General features: G+C 44.6%; 1 protein-coding gene across 1 annotated transcript in view; it reads left to right on the top strand.

Annotated features, from left to right (window-relative positions):
- The first annotated feature begins 95 nt into the window (after positions 1-95).
- LOC124785129 overlaps positions 96-25952 on the top strand; it is a 34551-nt gene continuing 8694 nt past the window's right edge. The window contains exons 1-3 of the mRNA XM_047254154.1: positions 96-457; positions 7003-7131; positions 17073-17128. Coding sequence (XP_047110110.1) covers positions 230-457; positions 7003-7131; positions 17073-17128 — 413 coding nt within the window. The 5' untranslated portion in view covers positions 96-229. The remainder of the gene's footprint in view (positions 458-7002; positions 7132-17072; positions 17129-25952) is intronic.

Genomic DNA, 25952 nt, shown 5'->3' with positions numbered 1-25952 from the left:
TGTGAATTGACCTTTATGTTACACTGTGGACGAACTTCGGTCACTTGCATAAGTGGAACATCTCAGGTAGTTTGATGCGATAGTCTTTGCTCAGATGCGTGCGCAGTTCGGAGCGTCTGCTTTCGACACATTCAGAAGTGACAGGTGGGAGGAAAGCTTCACAATCAAGAACTGCGGAAGAGCATTTTTTTTTTATATAACTTTTTCAAACGTGCGTAAGTCAGAAAAAATGGTCGTCGGCCATGGAACGGAATGGTGTTTCCTTATATCAGCATTTTTAGTAATAATGGCGATGAAACCATGCGAGAGCATGACAACCTCGAAACCAGAAACTTGGACGGGACGGTGGCTGCCTGAAAGAACTACGGAAGCTGCTCATGATGCGAATCATAATTTAAAGGATGCTAAACATGGAGTTAAAATGGGCGTTGCTTCGAGGTTCTGTGATGATGCAGAGGTAAATATATAGTTAATTCTGGTTAACAGCTCGTTGTCGTCTGTTGCCGTTGTATTGGTGTTCCTAAATTGTTGAGTGCAACTTGGAAGATAAATCCATTAGTACCACGTAGTCCTGATCACTACTGGATCTAGAAAGGATAACTTCTGCATCTATAGTCGGCAAACCACGGTGAGGTGCGTGGCAGAGGGTAGGCCCTATGTTCCATCGTACCAGTTATTAGGGTTTCTTATTGTACCATTCACGTATGGAGCGGGAGAAGAAAGATTCGTTTGAATGCCTATGTGCGTGCAGCAATTATCCTGATCTTATCCTCGTGATCCCTATGTGAGTGATACATGGAGGTTGTAGTGTATTCATAATCCTTTAAAGCCGGTTCTTGAAACTTTGATAGACTTTCTCGGGATAGTTTACGTCTGCCTTCGAGAATCTTCCAGTTCAGTTCCTAAGTATCTCTGTAATTCTCTCCCACAGATTAAATGAATCTGTACCATTAGTGCTGCCCTTCTCTGTATACGTTCAATATCCCCCGTTATTCCTATCTTGTACGGATCCCACGGACCTAAGCAGTATTGTAGAACAGATCGCACGAGTAATTTTTAAACAATCTCCTTTGTAAAGTAATTGCACTGTGCCAATATGCTACCAATAAACCGAAGTCTGTCACCTGCTTTACCCACGACTGTAACTACGTCCGATCATTCCATTTGATATCCCTGCAAAGTGTTGCACCCAAGTGTTTGTACGGGTTCGCCGATTCCAACAGTGACTCCCTAACTTTTTACTCATAGGATACTACATTGTTTCGTTTTGTGAAGTTCAAAATTTTACATTGCTAAACATATAGAGCAAGTTGTTGATCTCCGCATCACGTTGAAATCTTATGAAGATCTTACTGAATATTTATGCAGTTTCTTTCAGATAGTACTTCATTATAGACAGCTGCATCACCTGCAAAAAGCTACTGTTTTACTATTAATATTGTGTGCAATGTAATTTATATATAGAGCGAATAGCAAGGGTCCCAACACACTTCCCAGGGATACACTTGATGTTACTTCTGCATCTGACAATGACTCCATCCGAGGTGATGTTCTGACCCACAGTCCAGCGACTGGTTTGATGCAGCTCTCCATGCTACTCTATCCTGTGCAAGCTTCATCTCCAAGTAACCACTGCAACCTACATCCTTCTGAATCTGCTAAGTGTATTAATCTCTTGGTCTATGACTTTACCCTCCTCTTGTTCTCTTTCCCCTGACACCATGTTAGTCATGTCACCTAAATTGTAAAGTATAGTTGGGTGTAAAGATGCTACAGCAGATTTTGCTGACTGAGGGTTTTCCTTTCAAGTTTTCTTCACTGTGCGTACAATGCTTGTACACATAAATGTCACTTTTTGAATCGCATTTGGTTGTGAAAAAACTACATGTGATATTTCTTTGTGTGGAAACAAAGGGCTGTATAAAGAACACCTGTGCAGTGTTGCCCATCTTTGCCAGGATTCACAGGTATCTAGAATTCATACCTACTGCAAGGCAAATCTTTATCCAAACTGGTCTGTTTTGTTGTTCATACACTGAATGAAAGAGCAACTAGGCTGGAATGAAAACAGTTGCTCATCTACAGTGATATTTTCACGTGGAATGTAACCCCACATTAGAAACATCATTATGAAGGAACTGAAATCGGTGAACAACAGCATGCATCACATCAGCATTTCCTTCCTTGTCGACAAATGGTCAACAGAATAGGGGTGACATAAATTGCTGGAACAACCGGTTTTCAGTTATTTTTGTTTTTTTAATGTCAGTAACCTGAATGTTAAAAACCACTCAAAAGATGTGGTTTCTGAAATAACTGACTCGTGGTTTTTTATCACTATTCTTTCCTGTAATAAACATGGAAATTGAACAAAAATTGAAAAGTTTTGTCTCCTCCAGTTTAAACATACATAGAATCAAAGTATTAAATTAAAAAGTAAAATAAAAGAAAACTTCATCTGCCATTTACTACTTTGAGAAAAGTGATGGCTGAGGTTGGAGAAAACAATTTTTCTTGCGAAGTAATTGGTTTTCAAGAACTACAAGCAGATAAAGGCATACTGAGTACACACAGGCAACAGATCAGCTACGTTCAGTTTTTGCTGGAAATTTTGAATGAAGCTTTCTGATAATGGTGTCACAAATCGAGCATTGTACTTTGATACCTCACTTTGTAAAATACTTAGAATAGGGATGGTGTCATTCTGTATTGAATTGAATTGGATTTATTTGCCTTTAGACAACTGTTGTTATATAAGGCGTCATTTGTTACGTAATTCTACAGATGGTTATACAAGTGATTATATGAAAGGTTAACATATAAAGATATTAAATAAATATTGCATGTCTTGTACTCATCCATAATTAATTTTGTTACATCAGTTGCACAGACAAATTTTGTTGTGTATCATAAGTTACAATTTTGTTAGTGCACAATCACATTTATGATAAAAAAGCATCATTTTTTGTAATATAAAAGAGCATCATATTTTTTCATTATGTATGAGTTCGGTTGTACTATAGAATGCGGTCTCTTTCAGCCATGTCTCTACCGCCATTTTAAATTTATTTTCATGCAATTCCCTTGTGCCGTGTGATAGTATTAATAAATGTTTTGCCAGCATGTACAAAATTATTTTGGACTTTACTCAAGTGTCCAAGGAATGTCTAATAAGTTCCTGTTTCTGGTTTCATATGAGTGCACATCCGAACTGCTTTCATACCTGTGGGCATTGTTTGGCTTGCATAAGTGCTTTGAGTGTATATAGACTGGGGACTGTAAGTATTTTGTGCTCGATAAAGCACTGTCTGCAAGAAGTTAATTTGCTCAAACCAAAAATATACCTAATGGCTTTCTTTTGTCAGAGGAAGACATCTTTTGCCCCCAGCAAAGTTTCCCAAAGAACTATTCCATGATCGAAATGTGTGTGAAAAAAGGCATAATATGCCATAAGCATGCACTATTTAGTGACACAGTCCTTAAGTTTCCTAAGGAGATATAGAACTCTTGCGCACAGCTCTTTGTGTGGGTATTCCAGCATAATTTAGTATCTAGATATATGCCAAACAATTTTACTGAATGCCTGAGTTCATGTGATCCGTTATTACTCTGAGGGGAAAAAGAGGATGTTTGTTTTGTTTTTATTTAATGACAGTCTATTTTCATGGAACCACTGAGCTGCCTTTTCCATCATTCAGTTGTTCATTTGTTTGACAACATCCGCGTCACTATGTGACGTGATAAAAGTTGTCGTTGGCATAATTACAGGGAAATACGGAAGCGTCTGATCCCACCTGTCTGCTTTGACCCATGACGTCACAAATATGGCGGAAACAAAAACACACACACACACTTTCCACAAGAAGCCTAATGACACTAATGGGACAAGCACGGGAAATGGGGTGTTTTGGGTGGGGGCAAACTAAATATAAACAAATTTAGACGCCTTGCGTAGCTACAACGTGTAAGTGAAGACAGCCATGCATGAATACCCACCCACCTCCCCAGGGGTCGTAACCCCTGCAACCCATAGAAGATAAAGATGCTTCAGTAGCTGATTAGTGTTTTTTGTCTTTAAAAAAAAAAAAATCTCACGGGATAGAACGAACAGATCAGAGAGATAAATATAATAAACTAAAACAGAAATTGGAGGAAACAGATAATTAAAATAAGTAATAAGTGTTTTTAAATTTTAAAAAAAACTCACGAGATAGAATGAACAGATCAGGAAAGTAAATAAAATAAGATAAAACAGAACTGGAGACAGCCACACTCAAACCAAACTCCGCGCCATCATGACGTCACACAAGACAACACCCTTATGTCATGGGTCAAAGCCGACGCGTGGGATCGGACGCTTCTGTCGACCCTAATTACAGATTTATATGGTAATAAATTGGGCAGGTCATTCACGTACACAATAAACAAGAAAGGGTCATTGCAGATCCTTGTGGGACTCCATATTTCACCTTGAGGCAGTCAGATTTATTTGAATTTATAACTACCATTTGGTTTTGTGTATCAGGTATGTTTTTAGCAGTTATTCCATATTTTCCAAGTTTTTTTAATTAAAATTCTATGTGGGACAGTGTCAAATGCCTTGGGTAAACCTACTAAAGTTGCATAGGTGTTCCCTTATTTTTATAACCATGTAATATTGATAATACAACCTCCTGAACTGGCTTTATTGTTGATAGCCCACTTCGGAATCCATATTGGGCCCTATGTAGGGGATTGCAAGAAAAAAAAAAAACATTTAATTGGTCCTTCATTAATGTTTAAATAATTTTGGATGTTATAGGTGCTATTGCAATGTTCCTTCTGTAAACACCCTATTAATTAGATAGAACAGTGGATTGCATATAGTGTCTATTTTCTTTATGATAAAATTAGAAAAACCATAGATGTCCTCAGTTCTGGAGTCGCTCAATGATTTGACAACATTCAATATATCCTTAGCATAAATAGTTCTCCATTCAAATTTTGGCAAATCTACTGGCAACTCAGTTTCCTACAAATTGGGAAGTCTCTTCATTCTTCTCGAAATTTCTTTCATCTGTTATAGCTAATTAAGGTGCTGTCCATGTTTTGTGTAATGGTCTTTTAAAAGTGCTTACATTTATCACTGTCACATTATTAAAATGATCAGATTTGGTTGTATCTAATATTAGTTTTTGATCTTTGTTTACACATGAAGCTTCAGTCAAATCATGTCGTACGTTCACTAAGGTGCTATTTGTATGAGTGAGTCTAGCTATTGTTCTCTTCAGGGCAGAGATTGCATCAGGTGCTTGATTTTTTGCTAACACAATTTGATCCTCCAATTACAACAACAAAATCTTTAGACCATTCAGGGAAGTCACTTTTACCCACATGTCAGAGAAGCTCCAGATTTCATAAACCCCTCCACTTCAAACTTCGTTGAGTCATCCTACATGGAACTTAATATACTGGACATACCATGACTGTGGCTGTCTGAAAGAATCCTTATTTTGTGTTTGCTTACAGACTTTGACAAGACTTTTTTAATTCACAGAACTGGATTCTTCCTTTTCGTTTGTTTTGCAGTTGTTTCCATTGTAATTTGACACTTTTGAGTCATTGTTTTCAGATTTAGTTAGCACTTCAAACCTTTTTTTTTTGTAAAGGGGGAAAGTTGCTTTCGTAGTCTTTGATTTTCTTTGTGAATGTTCTTTTTCTCAAAACATATTCCCAAGGCCTAACATCGTTGTGTGCTTGAACAGGTATTTCACAGTTAAGAATAAGTTCGTTATGCCTGATATTACAATCAGCAGCACAAACCTGTTGCTTTAGTTTTGTGTTCTCTAACTGGAGATCTTTAATATCCTCTTGTAACTCTGAATGAACTTTCACAAGGTTCATTTCTTCCTGGGCATCTCGACGTGAAGCAAGTCTACAGGCATTTTCATCCACCGTGTTAGTTGGACGTGCCTGTTTACTGTTTTTATCTGCACAACTGACACTTCAGCACAACAAAAATGACACCATTTGTCGCAAAATTTGCACAGAATTCAGTTACGCACTGCCTAGTTACACTTAACACACTATATCAAGTAAAACACGACTTTCATCGAGCTGAAACACACTACCTCTCTACCTAGTGCCATGATGCATAATACAAATAATACTGAACTACAGTGGGAAACTGCCTTATAGACAAGATAGGGCAAGTCCGGCACACTTGCATGTACGTGCTTATCATCCTACAGGCCATGACACTTAGTAACAAGTACTTTATTGTCCCAGCAGTGCTGTACCAATTCTTATGCCTTGTGTTCATTACTCGTTTGTCAACATTGGTATTAAAATAGCAGAACACTTTCCCATTTTCTGTAACCAATATTTCAAAGCAGTGGAAATTTGCAAATAAAAAGTATATCTTTTAAGAAAAGGTTTACTTTAAAACAAAAAGTTTTACTACTGCTGTTGACTAATTGAGATCATAGATTTTACCTGATTATCAGTTAAGAATAAAAACACCTACTACAACCAAGACCAAATAAATACTGAAAAATCACCAGTTATTAAGAACTAGCATACTGGTATCAGTTTTAGATGGTGTTTTTTCCCCCCATTACTTCTGCTGAATGCCATAAACCAACCAGGAAGGCAAATGATATCTGTGGACAGGTCCGAAAGCCGTTTCTCGTGCTTCTGTACCAGTCAAAATGATGGATGGTGATCTTTCTAGTAGTTCATTGTGCCACTTCTCAGAAAGGCCCTAAATGCTTAATGTACCTCACAAATATTAACTCGTAAAGAAATGGGAAATGTAGAATAAAACATTTACAAAAACTGTCTGGTAGTCAAGCACCTGTCAAAACGACAGGTGCAATCCTTCTAGTGTTAATCTCTCCAATGAACTACTTAATTACATATTAAATCTTAGTCTTTGCATCTTTTTTGACTTATTGTTGTACACTAAACTTGTATCCATGTAGTTTTATTTTATGTTAATGAGCTCCTCTTATTTATCTACAGACAAACCTGACAGTAGATTGGAATTACTCTCCAGTGAACTATACATGCTTCACTCCTAAAGACAGATACATTCCAGATCCAACCTCTCCACCATTGATTGAAAAGGAAAACATTCCAAAGGCATATGTGGTAAGTATATCAGTACCAGTGTTTGGGTAATACTAAGATTGGTAGGATTTTACTGTTCCTCTCTGTTTGAAATTTATAGTAATTAGTGACAGGATGACTCAAAATGAACCTGTTTTTGAAAGTGGAGACAAGGGACCTAAGAGGAGACCTTCATTTAATGCAGAGGACTAGCTCTAATAAAGACTTAAAATGCTCTATAAGCAGTCTCGGAAAATTCTTCAATGTGTCAGCAAAAAGGCAAAACTCTTGTAGTAGGCCAAAATATTCAAAATTCCAAAAGCAATGCAAGGAAGATTTTGAGTGTTATTAGGTCTGAAATAAATTCAGTGAGGCCAATGGTGTCAATCATCTCAATGGCAGTAGCAAGAAGGCAGGCGATAGAAAATTGAAATCGTTGGTTACTACATTCAATTAATCTTCATAAATATGGGGACAAAAATGGAGGCTCTAAAGCATGTCAACTAGATATAAACATTGTTTATGCAACCAGCAGCTGTCAGTTTTGCCAAATCGTCTGTTAGAGATATCACAAAAATGTGATTAACTGAATTTTTAAATACTGCTCTGCAAACTCCTAATCAGTTAGTTACCTTTCAGTGCACCCTTGGCTTTGGACAATGCTACCAACATGTACGTCACCACAATTAAGATTTCATATTCACACATTGGATATGCTGACACTTGAACCTAACTGTCCCCTTTCACCCTAATCTATAATGGGACTATACTAAGAATCGGTTAGTCACATTCAAAAGAATATTATACACACACACAAATTTACCAGTATTCTGTTCTCCATTTGCATGTACATGGTGTCATATCCCACAACACCATTGTGTCAAACATGGCCAACATAAAGTATCATTAGGTTCAGTCCAACCTATGAAGACTATTTACAATTACAATACAATTGGTTTCCCTGGTGCCTGCCCTATCCCTGGTGCCTGCCCTATCCTTGCCCCCCATTTTTCTTCCGCTGCAGTGTTTGAGGCCATTCTGTCTTTCCCTTCTTTCTGTCTTTCCCTTCTTTCTGTCTTTCCCTTCTTTCTGTCTTTCCCTTCTTTCTGTCTTTCCCTTCTTTCTGTCTTTCCCTTCTTTCTGTCTTTCCCTTCTTTCTGTCTTTCCCTTCTTTCTGTCTTTCCCTTCTTTCTGTCTTTCCCTTCTTTCGGCCCCTCCCTTCTTTCGGCCCCTCCCTTCTTTCGGCCCCTCCCTTCTTTCGGCCCCTCCCTTCTTTCGGCCCCTCCCTTCTTTCGGCCCCTCCCTTCTTTCGGCCCCTCCCTTCTTTCGGCCCCTCCCTTCTTTCGGCCCCTCCCTTCTTTCGGCCCCTCCCTTCTTTCGGCCCCTCCCTTCTCCTCCCTGTGTGTGCCTGACTACCACCCACACATTTGATGCATAGTAGGAGACTGGGTGACGGGTAATTCCCAATGCTGGGTTGGCATGCAGGGCCCACACGTACCCCCTAGTACAGTCTGGGCTCAGGGAGGAGTGATTGCCAGATCTTCCTACTCTGCTGATTGTTCCCTCCGTCTGTCGTTTGGAAGGTGTGACCTAAGGTAAGAACAATCACTTAAGGTGGGGAGGCTCTCCTTTGGAGGGTCCCTGGCTGGAAGGAGCGTATCATCGGAGATGCTGGCAATTGTGGGGGACTCCTTCCCAATGACTGATTTTCCTTCTTTTCTCAAAGTGTTTCACATAAAAGAAAGTGGAATGAGGCTCCTGCCTCAGTGTCTCTTCCTATTGTGCCTCGATATCTCGTAGTCTTTAAGTTTAGACGAAAACCAGACTTTTGCTGCTCTTAACCCCTTTGTTCTACAGAAAGGCGTGGATGGCATCGCCGGCCCTGTGAAGTCATGCTCTAGTCTCCACAATGGAACTCTGCTTTTGGAAATTGAAAGTGCTCTCCGGGCCCAGAAACTACTCAAGGCCCAAATCCTCCACAAATATCCTATAAAAGTGGAGGCTCACAGGACACTGAACTCGTCCCCCGGTGTTATCTACACCCCGCTGTTGGATGGTTTGACGGAGGATGAAATAATTAATTATCTATCAGATCAGGGCGTTACTGCTGTTAGTTATGAAGAAGGAAGCTGCCGATTTGGTGCCCACTTGCACATTGTTCCTGACTTTCAATCAGATAATGCTTCCTACCAAGATAAAGGCAGGCTATGAAGTCATCTTTGTGCGCCCTTACATTCCCAATCCGTTAAGGTGTTATAGGTGCCACCAGTTCAATCATACCAGCATGTCATGTAAAAACACAGCCAAATGTGTCACTTGTAGCAGAGAAGCACATGAGGGCACATGTCCACCTCCTTCCCCCCGCTGCGTCAATTGTAATGGAGAACATGCTGCTTCCTCTCGTTCGTGTTCCGTCTACCAAGATGAGTGGGCTGTTCAGGAGATAAGGTTGAAGGACAAGGTACCTTTTCCTGTTGCCCAGAAACTGTTGGTGAGCCGTAAACCGAATGTCCCTTCATCTGGAAGCTACAGCACTGTTAGCCTCTCCCTGTCCCACAAAAACATAGCTGTGCAAACTTGACTTATAGTTCAGTTCGATGGTGGCAACGTCGCCTCGCCTTAAAGCTCACACTCCGTCTCCCGGTTCCCGGGCTGTAGATTCTGCTACCTGCTCTTTGACCTCACCGTCGAAGACAGTTGCAACGCAGCCTGTGAACCATCAGTTCAAAAAGGATTATTCCCGGGAAGATTTCTTGCGTACCTTGAGTTTGCAGCCATCTGGATCTTCTGCAAATCTCCAAAAGTCAAAACAATCGTCCAAAGGGCAACCGGTCTTCCCCCCCCCCCCCCGTCTCTCCCCCGAGACTCGTCAGTTCTTTTCAACTTACCGACACTGGGGAAGCTCCGTTGATCCCGCTGAGTTAATGGACGAATATCCTCCACATGTGGATTCCAGTGGCCGTCCTCCCTCGACAACTCCCCGTAAGCGGTTGTCGAGGTGAGTGTTTCTTATTCATTCTCCGGTGTTCCTAAATTTTATGGCCCTTTTACAGTGGAATATCCATGGCCTTCGGTCTAACAGAGTGGACCTCCAGCTGCTCCTGCGATTGTAATGCCCGCATGTAGTCTGTCTCCAAGAAACCATGCTACGTCCGCAAGACCATTTTGATCTTTCCCATTTTATGTCGCTACGGATGGACCTTCCCCTTATAGCATGGATTCCTGCTCTTGGCGGGTCATACTGCTTCTACAAGATGTTTTTCATTGTCCTATCCCCTTGCACACCCACCTGCAAGCAGTTGTTGCCTGTGTTTTCCTTCCCAAATTTACCTTGTCCCTCTGCACCATTTATATCCCTTTGTCTTCTGCTGTCACTAGGGTGGACCCGATGCAGCTTGTTGCTTAGTTTCCTACACCCTTTCTGCTCTTTGGTGACACCATTGCCAATCATCCTTTTTGGGGCTTGCCTCTTGCCTGCCTGAGAGGTTCTCTTTTGGCAGATGCTCTCACTCATTTGAATCTTGTGCGCCTTAACACTGGCAAAGCCATGTTTCTCTCCGACTCCTTGCAGACTTATTCCCACTTAGACCTCTCGATCTGCTCTGCCCAGCTCACTCGATGCCTCGAGTGGTGTGCTCTTTCTGATACTTACTTGAGTGACCACTTCCCTTGTGTGACTCGCCTGTGTAGTGATACTCTGCCACAGCGAAATTCTCTTGCTGACTGGGGGCTCGATTCCTCCTTGGCAGGTGATGATCAGGTCGAGCATCTCGTGGATGTTATTCTCTCAGCTGCTGAATCCTTTATCCCTCGTACTACTACTTCTCCCTGTCAGATCTCTGTCCCTTGGTGGACTGTGGAGTGCGGCAATGTGATTCATGCCTGACTATGTGCACTTTGTGTCTTTCACTGTCACATACATTAACGAACTGCGTCCGCTACAAGCAACTACGTGCACAGTGCCACCGCACCATCAGGGAATGCAAGAAAGCATTCAGGGTTTCCTTCACCAGCTCATTCAACAGTTCTACTTCATCCTCTCTCATTTGGGGTGGCCTGCACCGGCTTTGTGGGACTACCGCCCACTCCCCGATCCCTGGTCTGACTGTGGCGGGAAACTTCATAGTCGACCCTGTAGATGTTTCCAGCGCTTTGGGCTGGTACTTTGCGGAGGTTTCCAGCTCAACCCACTACCATCCTGCCTTCCTTCCTCGGAAAGAGGTGGAGGAGGCTCGTGCAATCTCTTTTCTCTCTTTGAATCGAGAATGCTACAATACTCCTTTCACTATGAGGGAGTTAGTGTGCTCTCTCCGCATCCAGGTTTTCTGCTCCTGGGCCCGATACAATCCACATCCTCATGCTGCAGAATCTTCCTGTTGCGAGGAAAATGCTTACTCCTCGATACCTACAACCGTATTTGGACTGACGGTGTATTTCCCACACTTTGATGTGAAGCTACTATTGTTCCCCTACCTAAGCCTGGTAAAGTTAATCTCTTCCTTCCAGCTATCATCCAATTTCCTTTACCAGCAGTGTTTGTAAGGCGATGGAACACATGATCAATGGTAGATTAGTGTGGTGGCTGGAGCCACACAATCTTCTCACTAATGCTCAGTGTGGGTTCCGAAAGCGCCGCTCAGCAGTTGATCATCTCGTCACCCTGTCAACGTTCATCATGAACAATTTTCTGCAGAAGCGTCAACATTGACCGTATTCTTTGATTTGGGGAAAGCCTATGATACCTGTTGATGGACAGGCATTCTGCGTACTATGCACACATGGGACCCTTTGCGGTAGTCTTCCCACTTTCATCCGGGAATTTCGAACAGACTGAGTTTTCCAGATACGTGTGGGTTCCTCCTTATCCCACACCTTTTCACAGGAGAACTGGGTGCCTCAGGGCTCCGTACTGAGTGTCGTCCAATTCGCCTTAGCCATCAACCCAATTATGGACTGCCTTCCAGATGACATTTCTGGCTCTCTTTTCGTTGACGACTTTGCTATTTCTCCTGCAACGCTGTCTCCAATGGTGTCTCGACCACCTCTGTTCATGGAGTGTCACAAATGGTTTCTGCTTTTCTGCTGCCAAATCAGTTTGCGTCAACTTCTGGTAGTAGAAGACGTTTCTTCCACCAACCTTACAACTGGGCAAAAATGCTCTCCTGTTCATGGATGCAACGAAGTTCTTAAGGCTTATGTTCGATAGGAAACTCAGTTGGTCTCTCCACATGTCTTACCTGGGTGCACGCTGCACCCGGTCCCTCAGTGTCCTTCGTGTACTGAGTGGTACCTCTTGGGGAGCTGACAGGACTGTCCTCCTCCACCTCTATCGATCTCTTGTCTGCTCCCAGTTGGATTGTGTATGCATTGTCTACTCCTCTGCATGGCCATCAGTCTTATGCCATCCAAATACAATCCACCATTTGGGGATCCATCTCGCTAGTGGTACCTTCCATATTAGCCCAGTTGAGTCTATATGCAGAAGCTGGTGAACTACCACTGTCATACCAGTGCAACATCCTACTCAGTAGGTATGCAGGTTGGCTTTCTTCCATGCCAGGCCACTCAACCTTTGACCCTTTTTTGATTACATTCTTGACTGCCAATACGAGATGTACACTTCTTCTTTGCGGCCTCCCAGCGTCCGCTTTAGTCATCTGTTTCAGCAGTTGCAGTTCCTACTTCCTGCCACTTTCTGAATAGGTGAGACCCCTTCACCACCTTGGCTTCAAGCACAGGTTTGTGTTCAATTTGACATCTGCTCGTTCCCAAAGGATTCAACTCCCGAGCTGACCGGTCGCCGAAAATTTCTCGAACTTCGCTCACAACTTGCCGACAGCTTATTTTTGTACACTGATGGTTCCAAGGCCACCCATGGTGTTGGCTGTGCTTTTGTCGTTGGGATGATAAGTTTCAATACCAGCTTCTCGACCAGTGCACAATTTTTACCGCAGAGCTTTTTGCCCTCTATCAGGCTGTTCACTACGTCCGGAGGCACCAGCTCACTCGCTGTGTGATCTGCTCTGACTCCCTCAGTGCCCTTCAGAGTCTGGATGATCCAGATCCAGTCCACCCCATCATTAGATGGATCCAGGACAGCCTCCATTTGTTCCCAGATGGGGGAGCCTAAGTAATGTTCGTGTGGGTTTCCTGGCCATGTTGGTGTGCCTGGGAATGATGCTGCTAAGGCTGCAGTCCACCTCGGTCGGCCCACCTCTTACTCTGTTCCCTCGCAAGATATTCGTAGTTTTCTCTATCAGTGTATCACGTCACTTTGACATGACCATTGGTGCTCCCTTCATGGAAACACTCGGAGAAGTCAAACCTCTCCCAACAGCCTGGTCGACTTCCTCCCGACCATCTTGCCATGAGGAAGTAATGTTAGCTCGGTTGCGAATAGGGCACTGCCACTTTAGTCACTGCCATTTGTTGAATGGCGACCCTGCACCCAGCTGTCCTTTCTGTAGCCAGCTATTAAGTCGGATGTTTCCTGGTCCACTGCCCTTATTTTAGCCATTTATGTCTCAGGGTCGGGCTGCTGCCCGTTTTGCGGACATTTTAGCAGATGATGTGCGAGCTGTGGCTTGGGTTTAAAGTTTTTTAAAAAAGCAGTAATATGACAAGAGATTTGATTTCTACCTGGTGACTCTGGTGTCTTCTGTAACATCTCGACATTTTAGATTTGTTTTTTCTTCCTTTCTGTATTGGACCTCGAAACGGTTTTTTACCCTTGTGGTCCCAGCATTCTATGGTTCTATACTGTGTGCTTATAACCTTAGATTTTTTTGTGCCCTAAAACCCCAAAAAAGCCATCTCAAGTAGAGACTAAAGCTGGCCACATTGCAGCCACCCATCGTACAGTGATTCCTGGAATCTCCCTCAGTGGACTCTTATACTGATCTCATGGCCATTGTTGAATATTTTGCAGTAACTGTCATCCTGATTTCCTGACTTTGCAAGGTGTAGTGGAACAAAACTACTTATCCTTCCATACACAAACCTGGAATCGTACTTTGTTCCATTTAGTGATTGGGAGTTGCACAGCAGTTACACATTGTTTAGAGACGTAGCCCCTGGACCTAAAAAAAATCCCCAATCAAATGCTTACACATTCAGCAACAGCAGCATAACACACATCCTCAAATTTTTCAATTGTGTTTAGTGGAAAGGGATGTTCCCTCTGAATGGCAGGAGGGTATTATTATTCCTATCCTGAAACTGGGGAGAAGCTCTCAAAAGTTGACTAATTATCAACCAGCCTCTTTAATGAACAAACTGTGTTAATTATTTGAAAGAGTGGTCAACTGCTGATTGTGTTGGTGCCTGGAAGCCAGATGATGTTTATCACAATTTCGAAGTGGTTTTCAGGCTTTCTTTTCCACCACATACTACCAGTTGATGACTCATATGGAATCTGCAGTGTGCAATGCTTTTCAGCTTTGCCAGCACCTGATAACTATGTTCTGTGATATGAAAAAGTTGAGAAATACCACCTGGCACTGCCACATCCTGTCTACACTGCATGAGTGGAGCTTTTGGGTCTGCTTACTCATTTTTATCCAGAATTTCCTATCCCTTTGATTGTTCTGGGTCTGGATAGATTCAATCCTCAGCAACCAAATAGTACAAGAAATTGGGAGTTCCTTGGAGATCATTTCTGAGTGTGACACTCATTGCCATTGCAATCAATGGTATCAGGACTGTAGTGAGACACACATTTTCAACATTAATATATGTGGACAAACTGTGCCTGTATTAGAGCTTTACTTAATTATGCACTGAAGAGTTCCAACTGTAGGGTGCCATATAGAAAGTATGTTATAGTATGTTATTAGGTCGTGAATAGTGGATATTGGTTTTCTTCCTCAGAAATTTATGTCCTGCACATTCGTCAACTCAGGACTGTGTGTCTGTGCCTGCAACTCCATACTGGTAACAAGTTACGTGAAGTTCTTGAAACTTTCAAATTTTTTAGATCTTTTGGCAAAAGTTAACATGGTTACTACATGTAAGCCCACTCAAGTCAACTTCTATGAGGAAACTTTAAACCCTCAGTTTTCTTAACAATACCTCATGGGGTGCAGGCTTCAGTTCTTCAGCAGTTCTACAAAGCTTTTATTTTATCCCACATGGACTAATGAAATGTTTCCTATGGGTTGGCAGCACAATCAGCACTTTGCTTTTTAGACATTGCCCACTATTGATGTGATGTGTGATTGGCAGCTGGAGGCTTCTATGAGCCTCACAGGCAGCCTCATGAAGGACGCTGGTATCTCACCACAGAGACGCTGGTATCTCACCACTCTTGACAAATATGTGGTTACAGTCTGTCTGATGCCTATCCATCTATTAATTTATCCTGTTTTACAACTGATATGTCACTGTTTACGAATTGCTGAGTCTGGGGTATGGGAGACTGTGCAAAGACCTCAAACAACCCCTTCTTGGCTGTGTAGTGAGTTTCCTTTTGGCATCTTTTGTTATGTGTACCCTGTACTATGATTCAGGTGGACCTCTTCCATGCCCCTAAGGAAAATACTGACAATCTGTTCTTGGACACTTACTCCATTTGTTTCTCCATGACTACCCCAATTCAACAAGCATCTACACTGAAAGCCAATGACAGGGTTGATTATGCTTTTACTGAAACAAGAGGACATGAGAGGTATTCTGTCCTGAGTGCATGCAGTGTATATGCTGCAGAGTTGGTTGTCATACCACAGACTCTACAATACATTAAAACTCTCACAAGGGACTACCTGGTTTGCAGCCCAACCATTGAGCTGCTTAAAAGGCATATCTGAGTAGTACCCCAAAAGCATTTTGTTCTCTAACACCAAATATCTTTTATTTGACCTCCACAGCTGTGAATTTCTGTAACATTTGTCTGGACACTGAACCCTGTAGGCAGTCCAGGAAATGAACTTACCTTTCAAATTAACTAAAGAAGCAACCACATGAGAAAAACTTGAGACTCAGAATACCAAGCACAGACCTTAGATTGCAACAGTGGCACCCAGTTTTGAAAACATGGGATGTGAAATGGCCAACTACCACAACCTGCGATTAGTTGAGGGCAATCAAAGGGACCACCAAGATGTGGCATACTTCTACCCAAGCAACTTGGAATGATGCTGTCATACTGTGCTGACTATGTATCAGCCATACCAGACTTACCCATGAGCTTATTTTACATCAAGAGGGCTCCTCCCAATACAGCTGTGCATACCTCATGATACCCATATTCTCAGTGTGGTCTGCTGGCTGATATGAGACAAGCCATGAACCTGTCTACCTTCTTGCCCCAAGATACTTGTGGGTGATGATACAGCAGCTAATACTCACGCATTTCCTGAGGGGTAAGCAGATATTGTAACAAAATGTGATGCATCTAAACATTAGGTGTCAAGGTTCGATGTGGGGAGTACCCCCTGCTACAGTGTATGCCCAAAGTGGCTTCAAGCTACTTTCTTCCACTGCTGCAGTGTATGTTCCATGTGGATTGAAGCTACTTTCTTTCTGCCTTGTCATGCATTTTAAATTTTTATGTACATATTTTATTTATTGAACAACTTAACCCAAAGCTATCTGGTTCCATACAGTTTCCATTTTCTCACAACAGTTCAAATGTACTGATCATGACCATTCTTGGTCTATCCTTCAGTGGCTGGCTACAATTTTAGCTGCTTGGGTTTCCTCACTTCTGACCATCTGACAATCTACCCAAATTTTCAACTGCAGTGAGGTCAGACTCCTGAGCAGACAGTTCTCTTGTTTTGCATTATGTGAATTTCCAGTGAAGCAAGGGACTGATGACTAGTATGTTTACTCTCTTTAAACACACAATAATCAGTCATAACTCAGCTTTCCATCTGTGTACTTCATCATACTTTCTATAACTCCCTGGTAATGTGCACACTTTACAAACTTATGACAATCTTATTTTTAATTGCATAGCATAACAAGAATTCTATTTGTTGTAGGCGCAGCATTATTGCATGGATAAACACTTGGAGTATGACAGAGACCTGCCTACATTGTAAGTATCTATCTTATTTTTCTGTATGAAGGAGTGATGTGTTTATAATCTGGTTTGTGTAAAAGGTGGTGCAGCAAGTGTAAATTTTTCATCTGCCATTGCAGTTATTGTTTTCAATGAGATTGTTTCGTTAATCATTTTACACAGTGACATATGCGCAGCTTCTTTATATCCAGATTTCATAGCTTGAAGTAACTTAACAAGTCTGCTTACGTAGACCCCACACATTGTATGTTTAAATACTGTCAGCAGAAGTGTAGAGCTACTTCTATTACTTCCATTTATTTGTCTGCACATTAAAATCCATATTCTGAGATATAAAACTGCTTTTTGGCAGTTTCATTTATATGTTGACTATCAAATATTTCCAATAATCTTAATTTTTATGCAAAATTAAGAATTTCATAATAGTATTTTAAGATCTCCACATGTTTCATCTTGTGGCAGGGCGGTAACAGATTATATTTTTGTCATTCAGAATTAAGAGGTGATAAGTGAATGGGAGTCCCTGTAACCTCACTAATATATAGGGAACAGTCTCCTCCTGTAATTTACAATGTTAAATTTATTTTTCGTTGTATCATTACATGGTTTGATTCTGATTTCCATCTTTCATGGCAATCTTCACTGGCATGTGGCTTTCGGATGTTGCTACACTGTGTGATCAAATGTATCTGGACACCCTCACAAACATCAGTTTTTCATATTAGATGCATTGTGCTGCCACTTACTGCCATGTACTCCATATCAGTGACCTCAGTAGTCATTAGAAATCGTGAGAGCAGAATGGGGTGCTCCACGTAACTCATGGAATTCAAACATGGTCAGGTGTTTGGGTGTCACTTGGGTCATACATCTGTAAATGAAATTTCCACACTCCCAAACATCCCTAGGTCCACTGTTTCCGGTGTGATAGTGAAGTGGAAACGTAAAGAGACATGCACAGCACAAAAGCATACAGGCAGACCTCATCTGTTGACTAACAATCTGCCAACAGTTGAAGAGGTTCATAATGTGTAATAGGCAGACATCTATCCAGACTCACACACATGAATTCCAAGCTGCATCAGGATCCACTGCAAGTACTATGACAGTTGGGCAGGAGGCGAGAAAACTTAAATATCATAGTAGATGGCTGCTCATAAGCCACACGTGTAAGGAGCATTAACATTGGACGATAGAACAGTGGAGAAATGTTGTGTGGAGTGACAAATCACGGTACACACTGCAGCGATCTGATGGCAGGGTGTGGGTATGGCAAATAGGCAGGGGGTGGGTATGGCAGATGCCCGGTGAAGATCTGCCAGCATGTTATAGTGCCAACAGTAAAATTCGGAGGCGGTAATGTTATGGTGTGGTTGTTTTTTTCATGTAGGGGCTTGCACCCCTTATTGTTTTGTGTGGAACTATCACAGTACAGGCCTACAGTGATGTTTTAAGCAACTTCTTGCTTCCCACTGTTGAAGACCAATTTGGGGATGGCGATTGCATCTTTGAACACAATAAAGCAACTGTTCATAATGGTGGAGTGGTTACATAACATCCCTGTAATGGACTGTCCTGCACAGAGTCCTACCCTGAATCCTATAGAACACCTCTGGGATGTTTTGGAACGCCAACTTCGTGCCGGGCCTCACTGACCGACATTGATACCTCCGAGTGCAGCACTCTGCGAAGAATGGGCTGCCATTCCCCAAGAAACCTTCCTCCCCCTGCGGGTCTGGGGTAAGAATAGGCCCGAGGTATTCCTGCCTGTCGTAAGAGGAGACTAAAAGGAGTTTCAACCGTTTCGGCCTTCCATGTGATGGTCCCCCTTGGGGTGTGACCTCCATTTTTCAAAATTCTATAGAAGTACGAGCCTTTTGGGGAAGGACGCCTTACGTGGTGTACCACTGGTCCTCAGTGCACTAAGACCTTGGCACTCAGCATTGTACCGGCGTTGTAACCATACCCACTATTCCTCAAATTGGGCCTAAACGCCTGATGGGTTGTGCAGGTTACGCCCATAGTGCGTCCCCATCTGCGCCTACGATCATGATGGACTTTCCATGGCACCAGAAATCCAGCACGGTAGCCAGCCCGTTGTGGTGGGGTCGTCATGTACCCTCTAGGTTGTAGCCCCCTGACAACACATGGATCGTACTGCCGATACCTGAGCTGCACGCTCCCCACGTCGGCCAAGGAGTAGATGCCCGTCTCCTTGGGGCATCAGGACTCCCGGCAACGGTCATCCTGCCAGGTGGCCCTTGCTGAGGCTGGGTGGCGCCCGTGGGGAGAGCCCCTGGTCGGAGTGGGTGGTATCCGGGCGGACGTTTCGCAGATGAAACGTCAACACGTATCAGGTCGCTCTGCGGCAGAGTCTTTCAAAAGGAAAGGTACTGTCTCTGGTTCTCCTGCCCTTTCCCCCTTGGCCATTCCCTGGGAGGAGGGACAGGCCCGCCGGCTTGGGGCGAAGTACTTCCCCCGCTATTTGGTATGTTCTCGAACTGTTGGGGGGACGTTCGCCACCTCCAAGCCCATGTTCTTTGTTCAGCACATTGGGAACATCTTCGGGGAAATCGAGGCTCTCAGCAAGATGCGTTCGGGGTCCGTTCTTATAAAGACCACCTCCACCACACAGTCGGCGGCGCTCCAGGCGTGCGACCGCCTAGGGGACATCCCAGTGTCCATTGTCCCGCATCTGGCACTAAATAGGACGCAGGGGGTTATTTTTCATCGGGACCTCCTGCTGCAATCTGATGAGGAGCTCAGGGCCAACCTGGAGTGCCGAGGCATGCATTTCGTCCGGCGAGTCCAGCGCAGCCCCAAAGACCGTCGCATCGACACCGGGGCCTTTATCCTCGCCTACGAGGGGGACGTTCTCCCGGAGAAGGTAAAGGTGATGTGCTACCGGTGCGACGTGCGACCTTACGTCCCGTCTCCTATGCGCTGTTTTCGGTGTTTGCGCTTTGGGCACATGTCGTCACGGTGTGAGGCTGAGCCTCTTTGTGGCGACTGTGGACGTCCTCTTCGTGAGGAACATACATGCACCCCACCACCTCGGTGCGTTAATTGCCCTGGCATCCACTCGCCTAGATCCTCAGACTGCCCCAGATATCAGAAGGAGAAGATACAAGAACTCAAAACTTCGGATCGTCTCTCTTATTATGAGACCAGGAAGAAGTATGACCGCCTCCATCCCGTGCCGTTGACCACTTCGTTTGCCTCAGTTGTGTCCACTCCTTCCGCAGTATCCTCACCCCTATCCTGACCCCCCTCCGCCTCCACCCCCATCCGGGGTCTCTGCCTCCGCCTCCCAAATCCCTCCCTTCCAAATCCTCCTCTCCCGTGGCCCCCGCCCCCTCTGCCGCAGAGGCCACCCTTCCTCCTTCCTCCTCCTCCCCCTCCCCGTCCCCGTCCCCGTCCCCGTCCCCCTCCCCCTCCCCCTCCCCCTCCCCCTCCCCCTCCCCCTCCCCCTCCCCCTCCCCCTCCCCCCCCCCCCTCCTCCATCGGGGAAACATTCCGGACCCCAGCTTCCGAGGTCCGGCATTCCAAAACGGATCCCGCGCGTGAGGACCTTCTTCGGGTCCAGCCCACCATCCCTGTGCCTCCTCGGACTTCCAAGAAGGCCTCCAAGAAGAAGTCTCTATCCCCCTTTCCACCCCGGCGCATTTCGTCTGACGCTCCATCCGTGAGTCGCTGCTCCCGGCCGTCCTCAGTTTCGCCGGGACGCTCTGCTGCCAGGCGCTCAGCTGGCCTCTTGTCGGCAAACAATGCTGCCCCTCCTACACAACCAGGGACAGCGGCCGCAGCTGGCAACGACTTGATGGAACAGGATCCGCCTCCCGCCGATTGTTCCCTCGAAACCTGGCCCTCCGCGGCTGTCGAGGTGACCAGCTATTCCCCCGTGTCGTTCCCCCTCTTTTTTGACTAGCGATGGCCTTGTTACATTGTAACATAAGAGGTATTCGGTCTAATCGGGAGGAATTACAACTGCTCCTCCGCCTGCACTGTCCGCTCGTCCTTGGTCTCCAGGAAACCAAGTTGCGCCCGACTGACCGTATTGCCTTTCCCCACTATACCTCGGAGCGGTACGACCTCACCCTTGTGGACGGTATCCCAGCTCATGGTGGGGTCATGTTGCTCATTCGGGACGATGTCTATTACCATCCCATCCCATTGACCACCCCACTTCAAGCAATAGCTGTCCGTCTTACTCTTTCTGCTTTTACTTTTTCAGTTTGTACCATCTACACTCCCTCGTCATCCGCTGTTAGTCGGGCTGACATGATGCACCTGATTGTTCAGCTTCCCCCGCCGTTTTTATTGTTTGGCGACTTCAATGCCCATCATACCTTTTGGGGCTCTCCTGCATCCTGTCAAAGAGGCTCACTCTTGGCGGATGTCTTCAACCATCTCAGTCTTGTCTGCCTCAATACTGGCGCCCCGACTTTCCTCTTGGACTCTATTCATACCTACTCCCACTTGGACCTCTCGATCTGTTATACCACTCTTGCCCGTCGGTTCGAGTGGTATGTCCTTTCTGACACCTATTCGAGCGACCACTTCCCCTGTGTCGTTCGTCTCCTGCACCACGCCCCATCCCCACGTGTTTTGAGCTGGAACATACCGAAAGCTGACTGGGGACTCTACTCCTCCCTGGCGACCTTTCCGGACCACGATTTTCTCAGTTGTGACAGTCAGGTCGAATACCTCACGGCTGCTGTTATCAATGCTGCCGAACGTTCCATTCCTCGTACTACCTCTTCTTCACGTCGCGTTTCTGTCCCCTGGTGGAACGAGGCTTGTAGAGACGCTATTCGTGCTCGACGACGTGCTTTACGCACCTTTCGCCGCCATCCTACGTTGGCGAATTTTATTGGATACAAACGACTCCGAGCGCAATGCCGTAGAGTCATCAAAGACAGCAAAAAAGCTTGTTGGGCCTCTTTCACCAGCTCCTTTAACAGTTTTACTCCCTCTTCTGTCGTATGGGGTGGCCTGCGCCAGCTGTCGGGCATTAAGGCCCACTCCTCGGTACCTGGCCTGACCTCAGGTAATGAGGTCCTTGTTGATCCTGTGGCTGTCTCCAACGCCTTCGGCTGGTTTTTCGTGGAGGTTTCAGGCTCCGCCAATTACCACCCTGCCTTCCTTCCCAGGAAAGAGGCAGAAGAGGCTCGGCGACCTTCCTTCCACTCGCTGAATCTGGAAACTTATAATGCCCCCTTTACTATGCGGGAACTCGAACGTGCGCTTGCACTGTCCCGGTCCTCTGCTCCGGGGCCAGATGCCATTCACATTCAGATGCTGGCACACCTTTCTCCGGTGGGCAAAGCTTCCTTCTTCGTACCTACGATCGCGTCTGGACCGAAGGTCAGGTCCCCATGCGTTGGCGTGACGCCATCGTTGTTCCTATACCCAAACCTGGGAAGGATAGACACCTTCCTTCTAGTTACCGCCCCATTTCTCTTACAAGCTGTGTCTGTAAGGTGATGGAGCACATGGTTCATGCTCGGTTAGTCTGGATTCTTGAATCTCGACGGCTACTTACCAATGTCCAATGCGGCTTTCGTCACCGCCGCTCCACTGTTGACCACCTTGTGACCTTGTCGACATTCATGAACAACTTTTTGCGAAGGCGCCAAACGGTAGCCGTGTTCTTCGATTTGGAGAAGGCTTATGATACCTGTTGGAGAGGAGGTATCCTCCGCACTATGCACAGGTGGGGCCTACGTGGTCGCCTGCCCCTTTTTATTGATTCCTTTTTAACGGATCGAAAGTTTAGGGTATGTGTGGGTTCCATATTGTCTGACATCTTCCTCCAGGAGAACGGAGTGCCTCAGGGCTCCATCTTGAGCATAGCCCTTTTTGCCATAGCGATCAATCCAATTATGGATTGCATTCCACCTACTGTCTCAGGCTCTCTCTTTGTCGATGACTTCGCGATCTACTGCAGTGCCCAGAGAACATGCCTCCTGGAGCGCTGCCTTCAGCATTGTCTAGACAGCCTATACTCGTGGAGTGTGGCAAATGGCTTCCGGTTCTCTGAAGAGAAGACTGTTTGTATCAACTTTTGGCGATATAAAGTGTTGCTTCCGCCATCCTTACATCTCGGTCCCGTTGTTCTCCCATTTGTGGAAACAACTAAGTTTCTAGGGCTCACGTTGGACAGGAAACTGTGTTGGTCTCCGCATGTCTCTTATTTGGCGGCCCGTTGTACACGTTCCCTTAATGTCCTCAGAGTTCTTAGTGGTTCATCTGGGGGAGCGGATCGCACTGTCCTGCTTCGCTTGTATCGGTCCATAGTCCAATCGAAGCTGGATTATGGGAGCTTCGTCTACTCGTCTGCTCGGCCATCCCTCTTACGCTGTCAGAGAGGGTGAGAGCCCGACACCACCTTGGCTCCAGGCTCCGGTTCATATTTATCTCGACCTCAGCTCACTCCCGAAGGAGGGTACTCCAGCTGCAGTGTATTGCTCACGGTTTGTTGAACTTCGTGCTTGACTTGCCGGTCACACCTTTATTTACACCGATGGCTCCAAAACTGATGATGGTGTCGGCTGTGCCTTTGTCGTCGGGGCTGCCACCTTTAAATACCGGCTCCTCAACCAATGTGCCAGCTTTACGGCCGAGCTTTTTGCTCTGCATCAGGCCGTACAGTATGCCCACCGCCACCGCCATTCATCGTATGTACTCTGCTCTGACTCACTCAGTGCTCTTCAGAGCCTTGGAGCTCCCTACCCGGTCCATCCCTTGGTTCAACGGATACAGCAGTCCCTCCATTCTTTCACTGATAATGGTTCTCCTGTCCGCTTTCTGTGGGTTCCCGGACATGTAGGAGTGCCTGGGAACGAGGCTGCGGATGCTGCAGCCAAGGCTGCAGTCCTCCTGCCTCGGCCAGCCTCCCATTGTGTCCCGTCATCTGGCGTTCGTGGGGATGTTTGTAAGAGGCTTGTGTCGTTGTGGTGAGATGCTTGGTCATCCCTCCAAGGAAACAAGCTCTGGGCAGTAAAACCCCTCCCAACTGCTTGGACAACCTCCTCCCGACCATCTCGGCGAGAGGAGGTCCTGCTGACCCAGTTGCAGATTGGGCATTGCCGGTTTAGCCACCGCTACCTGCTCTCCGGTGACCCAGCCCCGCAGTGCCCTTGTGGTCAGGCATTAACAGTGCGCCATGTTTTATTGTTGTGTCCCCGCTTTAGTCAATCTCGTGTTGTCCTGTCCCTGCCATCTACTTTACAGGCTATTTTAGCTGATGACGCTCGAGCAGCTGCTCGTGTTCTGCATTTTATAACTTTGACTGGCTTGTCCGACGACATTTAACTATTTTACTTATTTTATCTGCATCTTTATCAAACCTTTCTGGTGTCCCCCCCCTCCGCTTGAGTTTTACTAGATTCCATGTGCTCTAGTAACTGTGACTGGGCGCTAATGATCTCAGTAGTTGAGCGCCCTTAAACCCCACCAAAAAAAAAAAAAAACCTTCCAGCACGATTGAACGTATGCCTGCTGGAGTGGATGTTGTCACCAAGGCTAAGGGTGGGCCAACACCATATTGAATTCCAGCATTATCGGTGGAGGGCACCACAAACTTGTCATTTTCAGCCAGTGTCTGGGTACTTTCGATCACATAGTGTATTTATATAACTTTGTTTTGCTCTCTTTAAAAGGAGTGAAAGTTTAATGTGGTAGGATTAATTGCTCCTCCTTATATCAAGTGCAGTTAAAAATATATTGGGGTTTCTTTGAAACATCAGCATAAAACTACATTATTGCAGATATCATTTGTCCTTTCAAGTCAGTGACAGTTTGCAGAATATTTCACGGCTGTTAAGTTGCATCAAATAAGTTTGAATAACAGTAAATCATAGTAGTAGTAAAGAAAATTGCTCACTGCTTTTGAGAAAAACTTAATCTCGTGTACAAAATATATAAGAATATGGCAGACTGACTGTCACTCATAATTTTAAATGATGTCCATTACTTGATGTATCTTCTTAAAACAAACTTGTTATTAAACATTTGTTTTTTGGGTCATCTGGGTAGCAAAAAATCATCTTGAAATCTTGCTTTAACCATAAATTAAACAGCATTAACGTGTATAGATATCCTTACAGCCTCTTTTTCGTGTGATGAACAAATTCACCTTATATCTGATACCAATACTGCAGTTTCCGATTGGTTACAGAAGTGTATGAAGAGTTGAATGATGACTGGCTCTTCATGGAAGCGTGCTTTTTTCTTACCCATTATGCAAAAAGTTAATTTGCTTGAAGACAAGCAATTATTGGTCATCGGTTGTGCATAATCGAGGACAGTTGAATCTGTTTTTCTGAATTTTCACTAATTAGACCATGCTCTGTGTTTTTCCTAGCTGGCAATGTTGAAATTTCCATTCAGTAAAACACAATCTCGAAGAGGAGTGTTTTGCTCACATAGTGTAGTCTGTTTGTGTTTGTTATGGGCAACCAAAAATTGAGATTTTTCTCAATGTTTTGCACCAGCCGAAGTTGTAGTCAATAAAGTTGAGTCAGTTTACATAGGAATAATTACTTCTTAATGTTTATCTTGAAACTGATGCCAGTTTTAAATTATGTAACTGCCTACAACATACTTATTGCTCTCCCATTTTACATTCAGAATGTTTCTTTTTTGTGGGGAAATGTTAGAGCTACACAGTTGGCATAGAATTCTGGACATTATTTTGCCATAAATTCCAAAGAAATTTTGAAGTAGTAGCAGGGTAGAAGATAATGATTCTTGCTAAATTCAAATGCCAAAGATGCTTGATCTTGTGGACACCATTGTTTGGGCAGAAATACTCCTCTTTCTTATGCACCACCTT

The sequence above is a fragment of the Schistocerca piceifrons genome, chromosome 1, assembly GCF_021461385.2.
Source record: "Schistocerca piceifrons isolate TAMUIC-IGC-003096 chromosome 1, iqSchPice1.1, whole genome shotgun sequence".
NCBI lineage: Eukaryota > Metazoa > Arthropoda > Insecta > Orthoptera > Acrididae > Schistocerca > Schistocerca piceifrons.
This window is presented reverse-complemented; position numbering and strand designations above follow the sequence as displayed.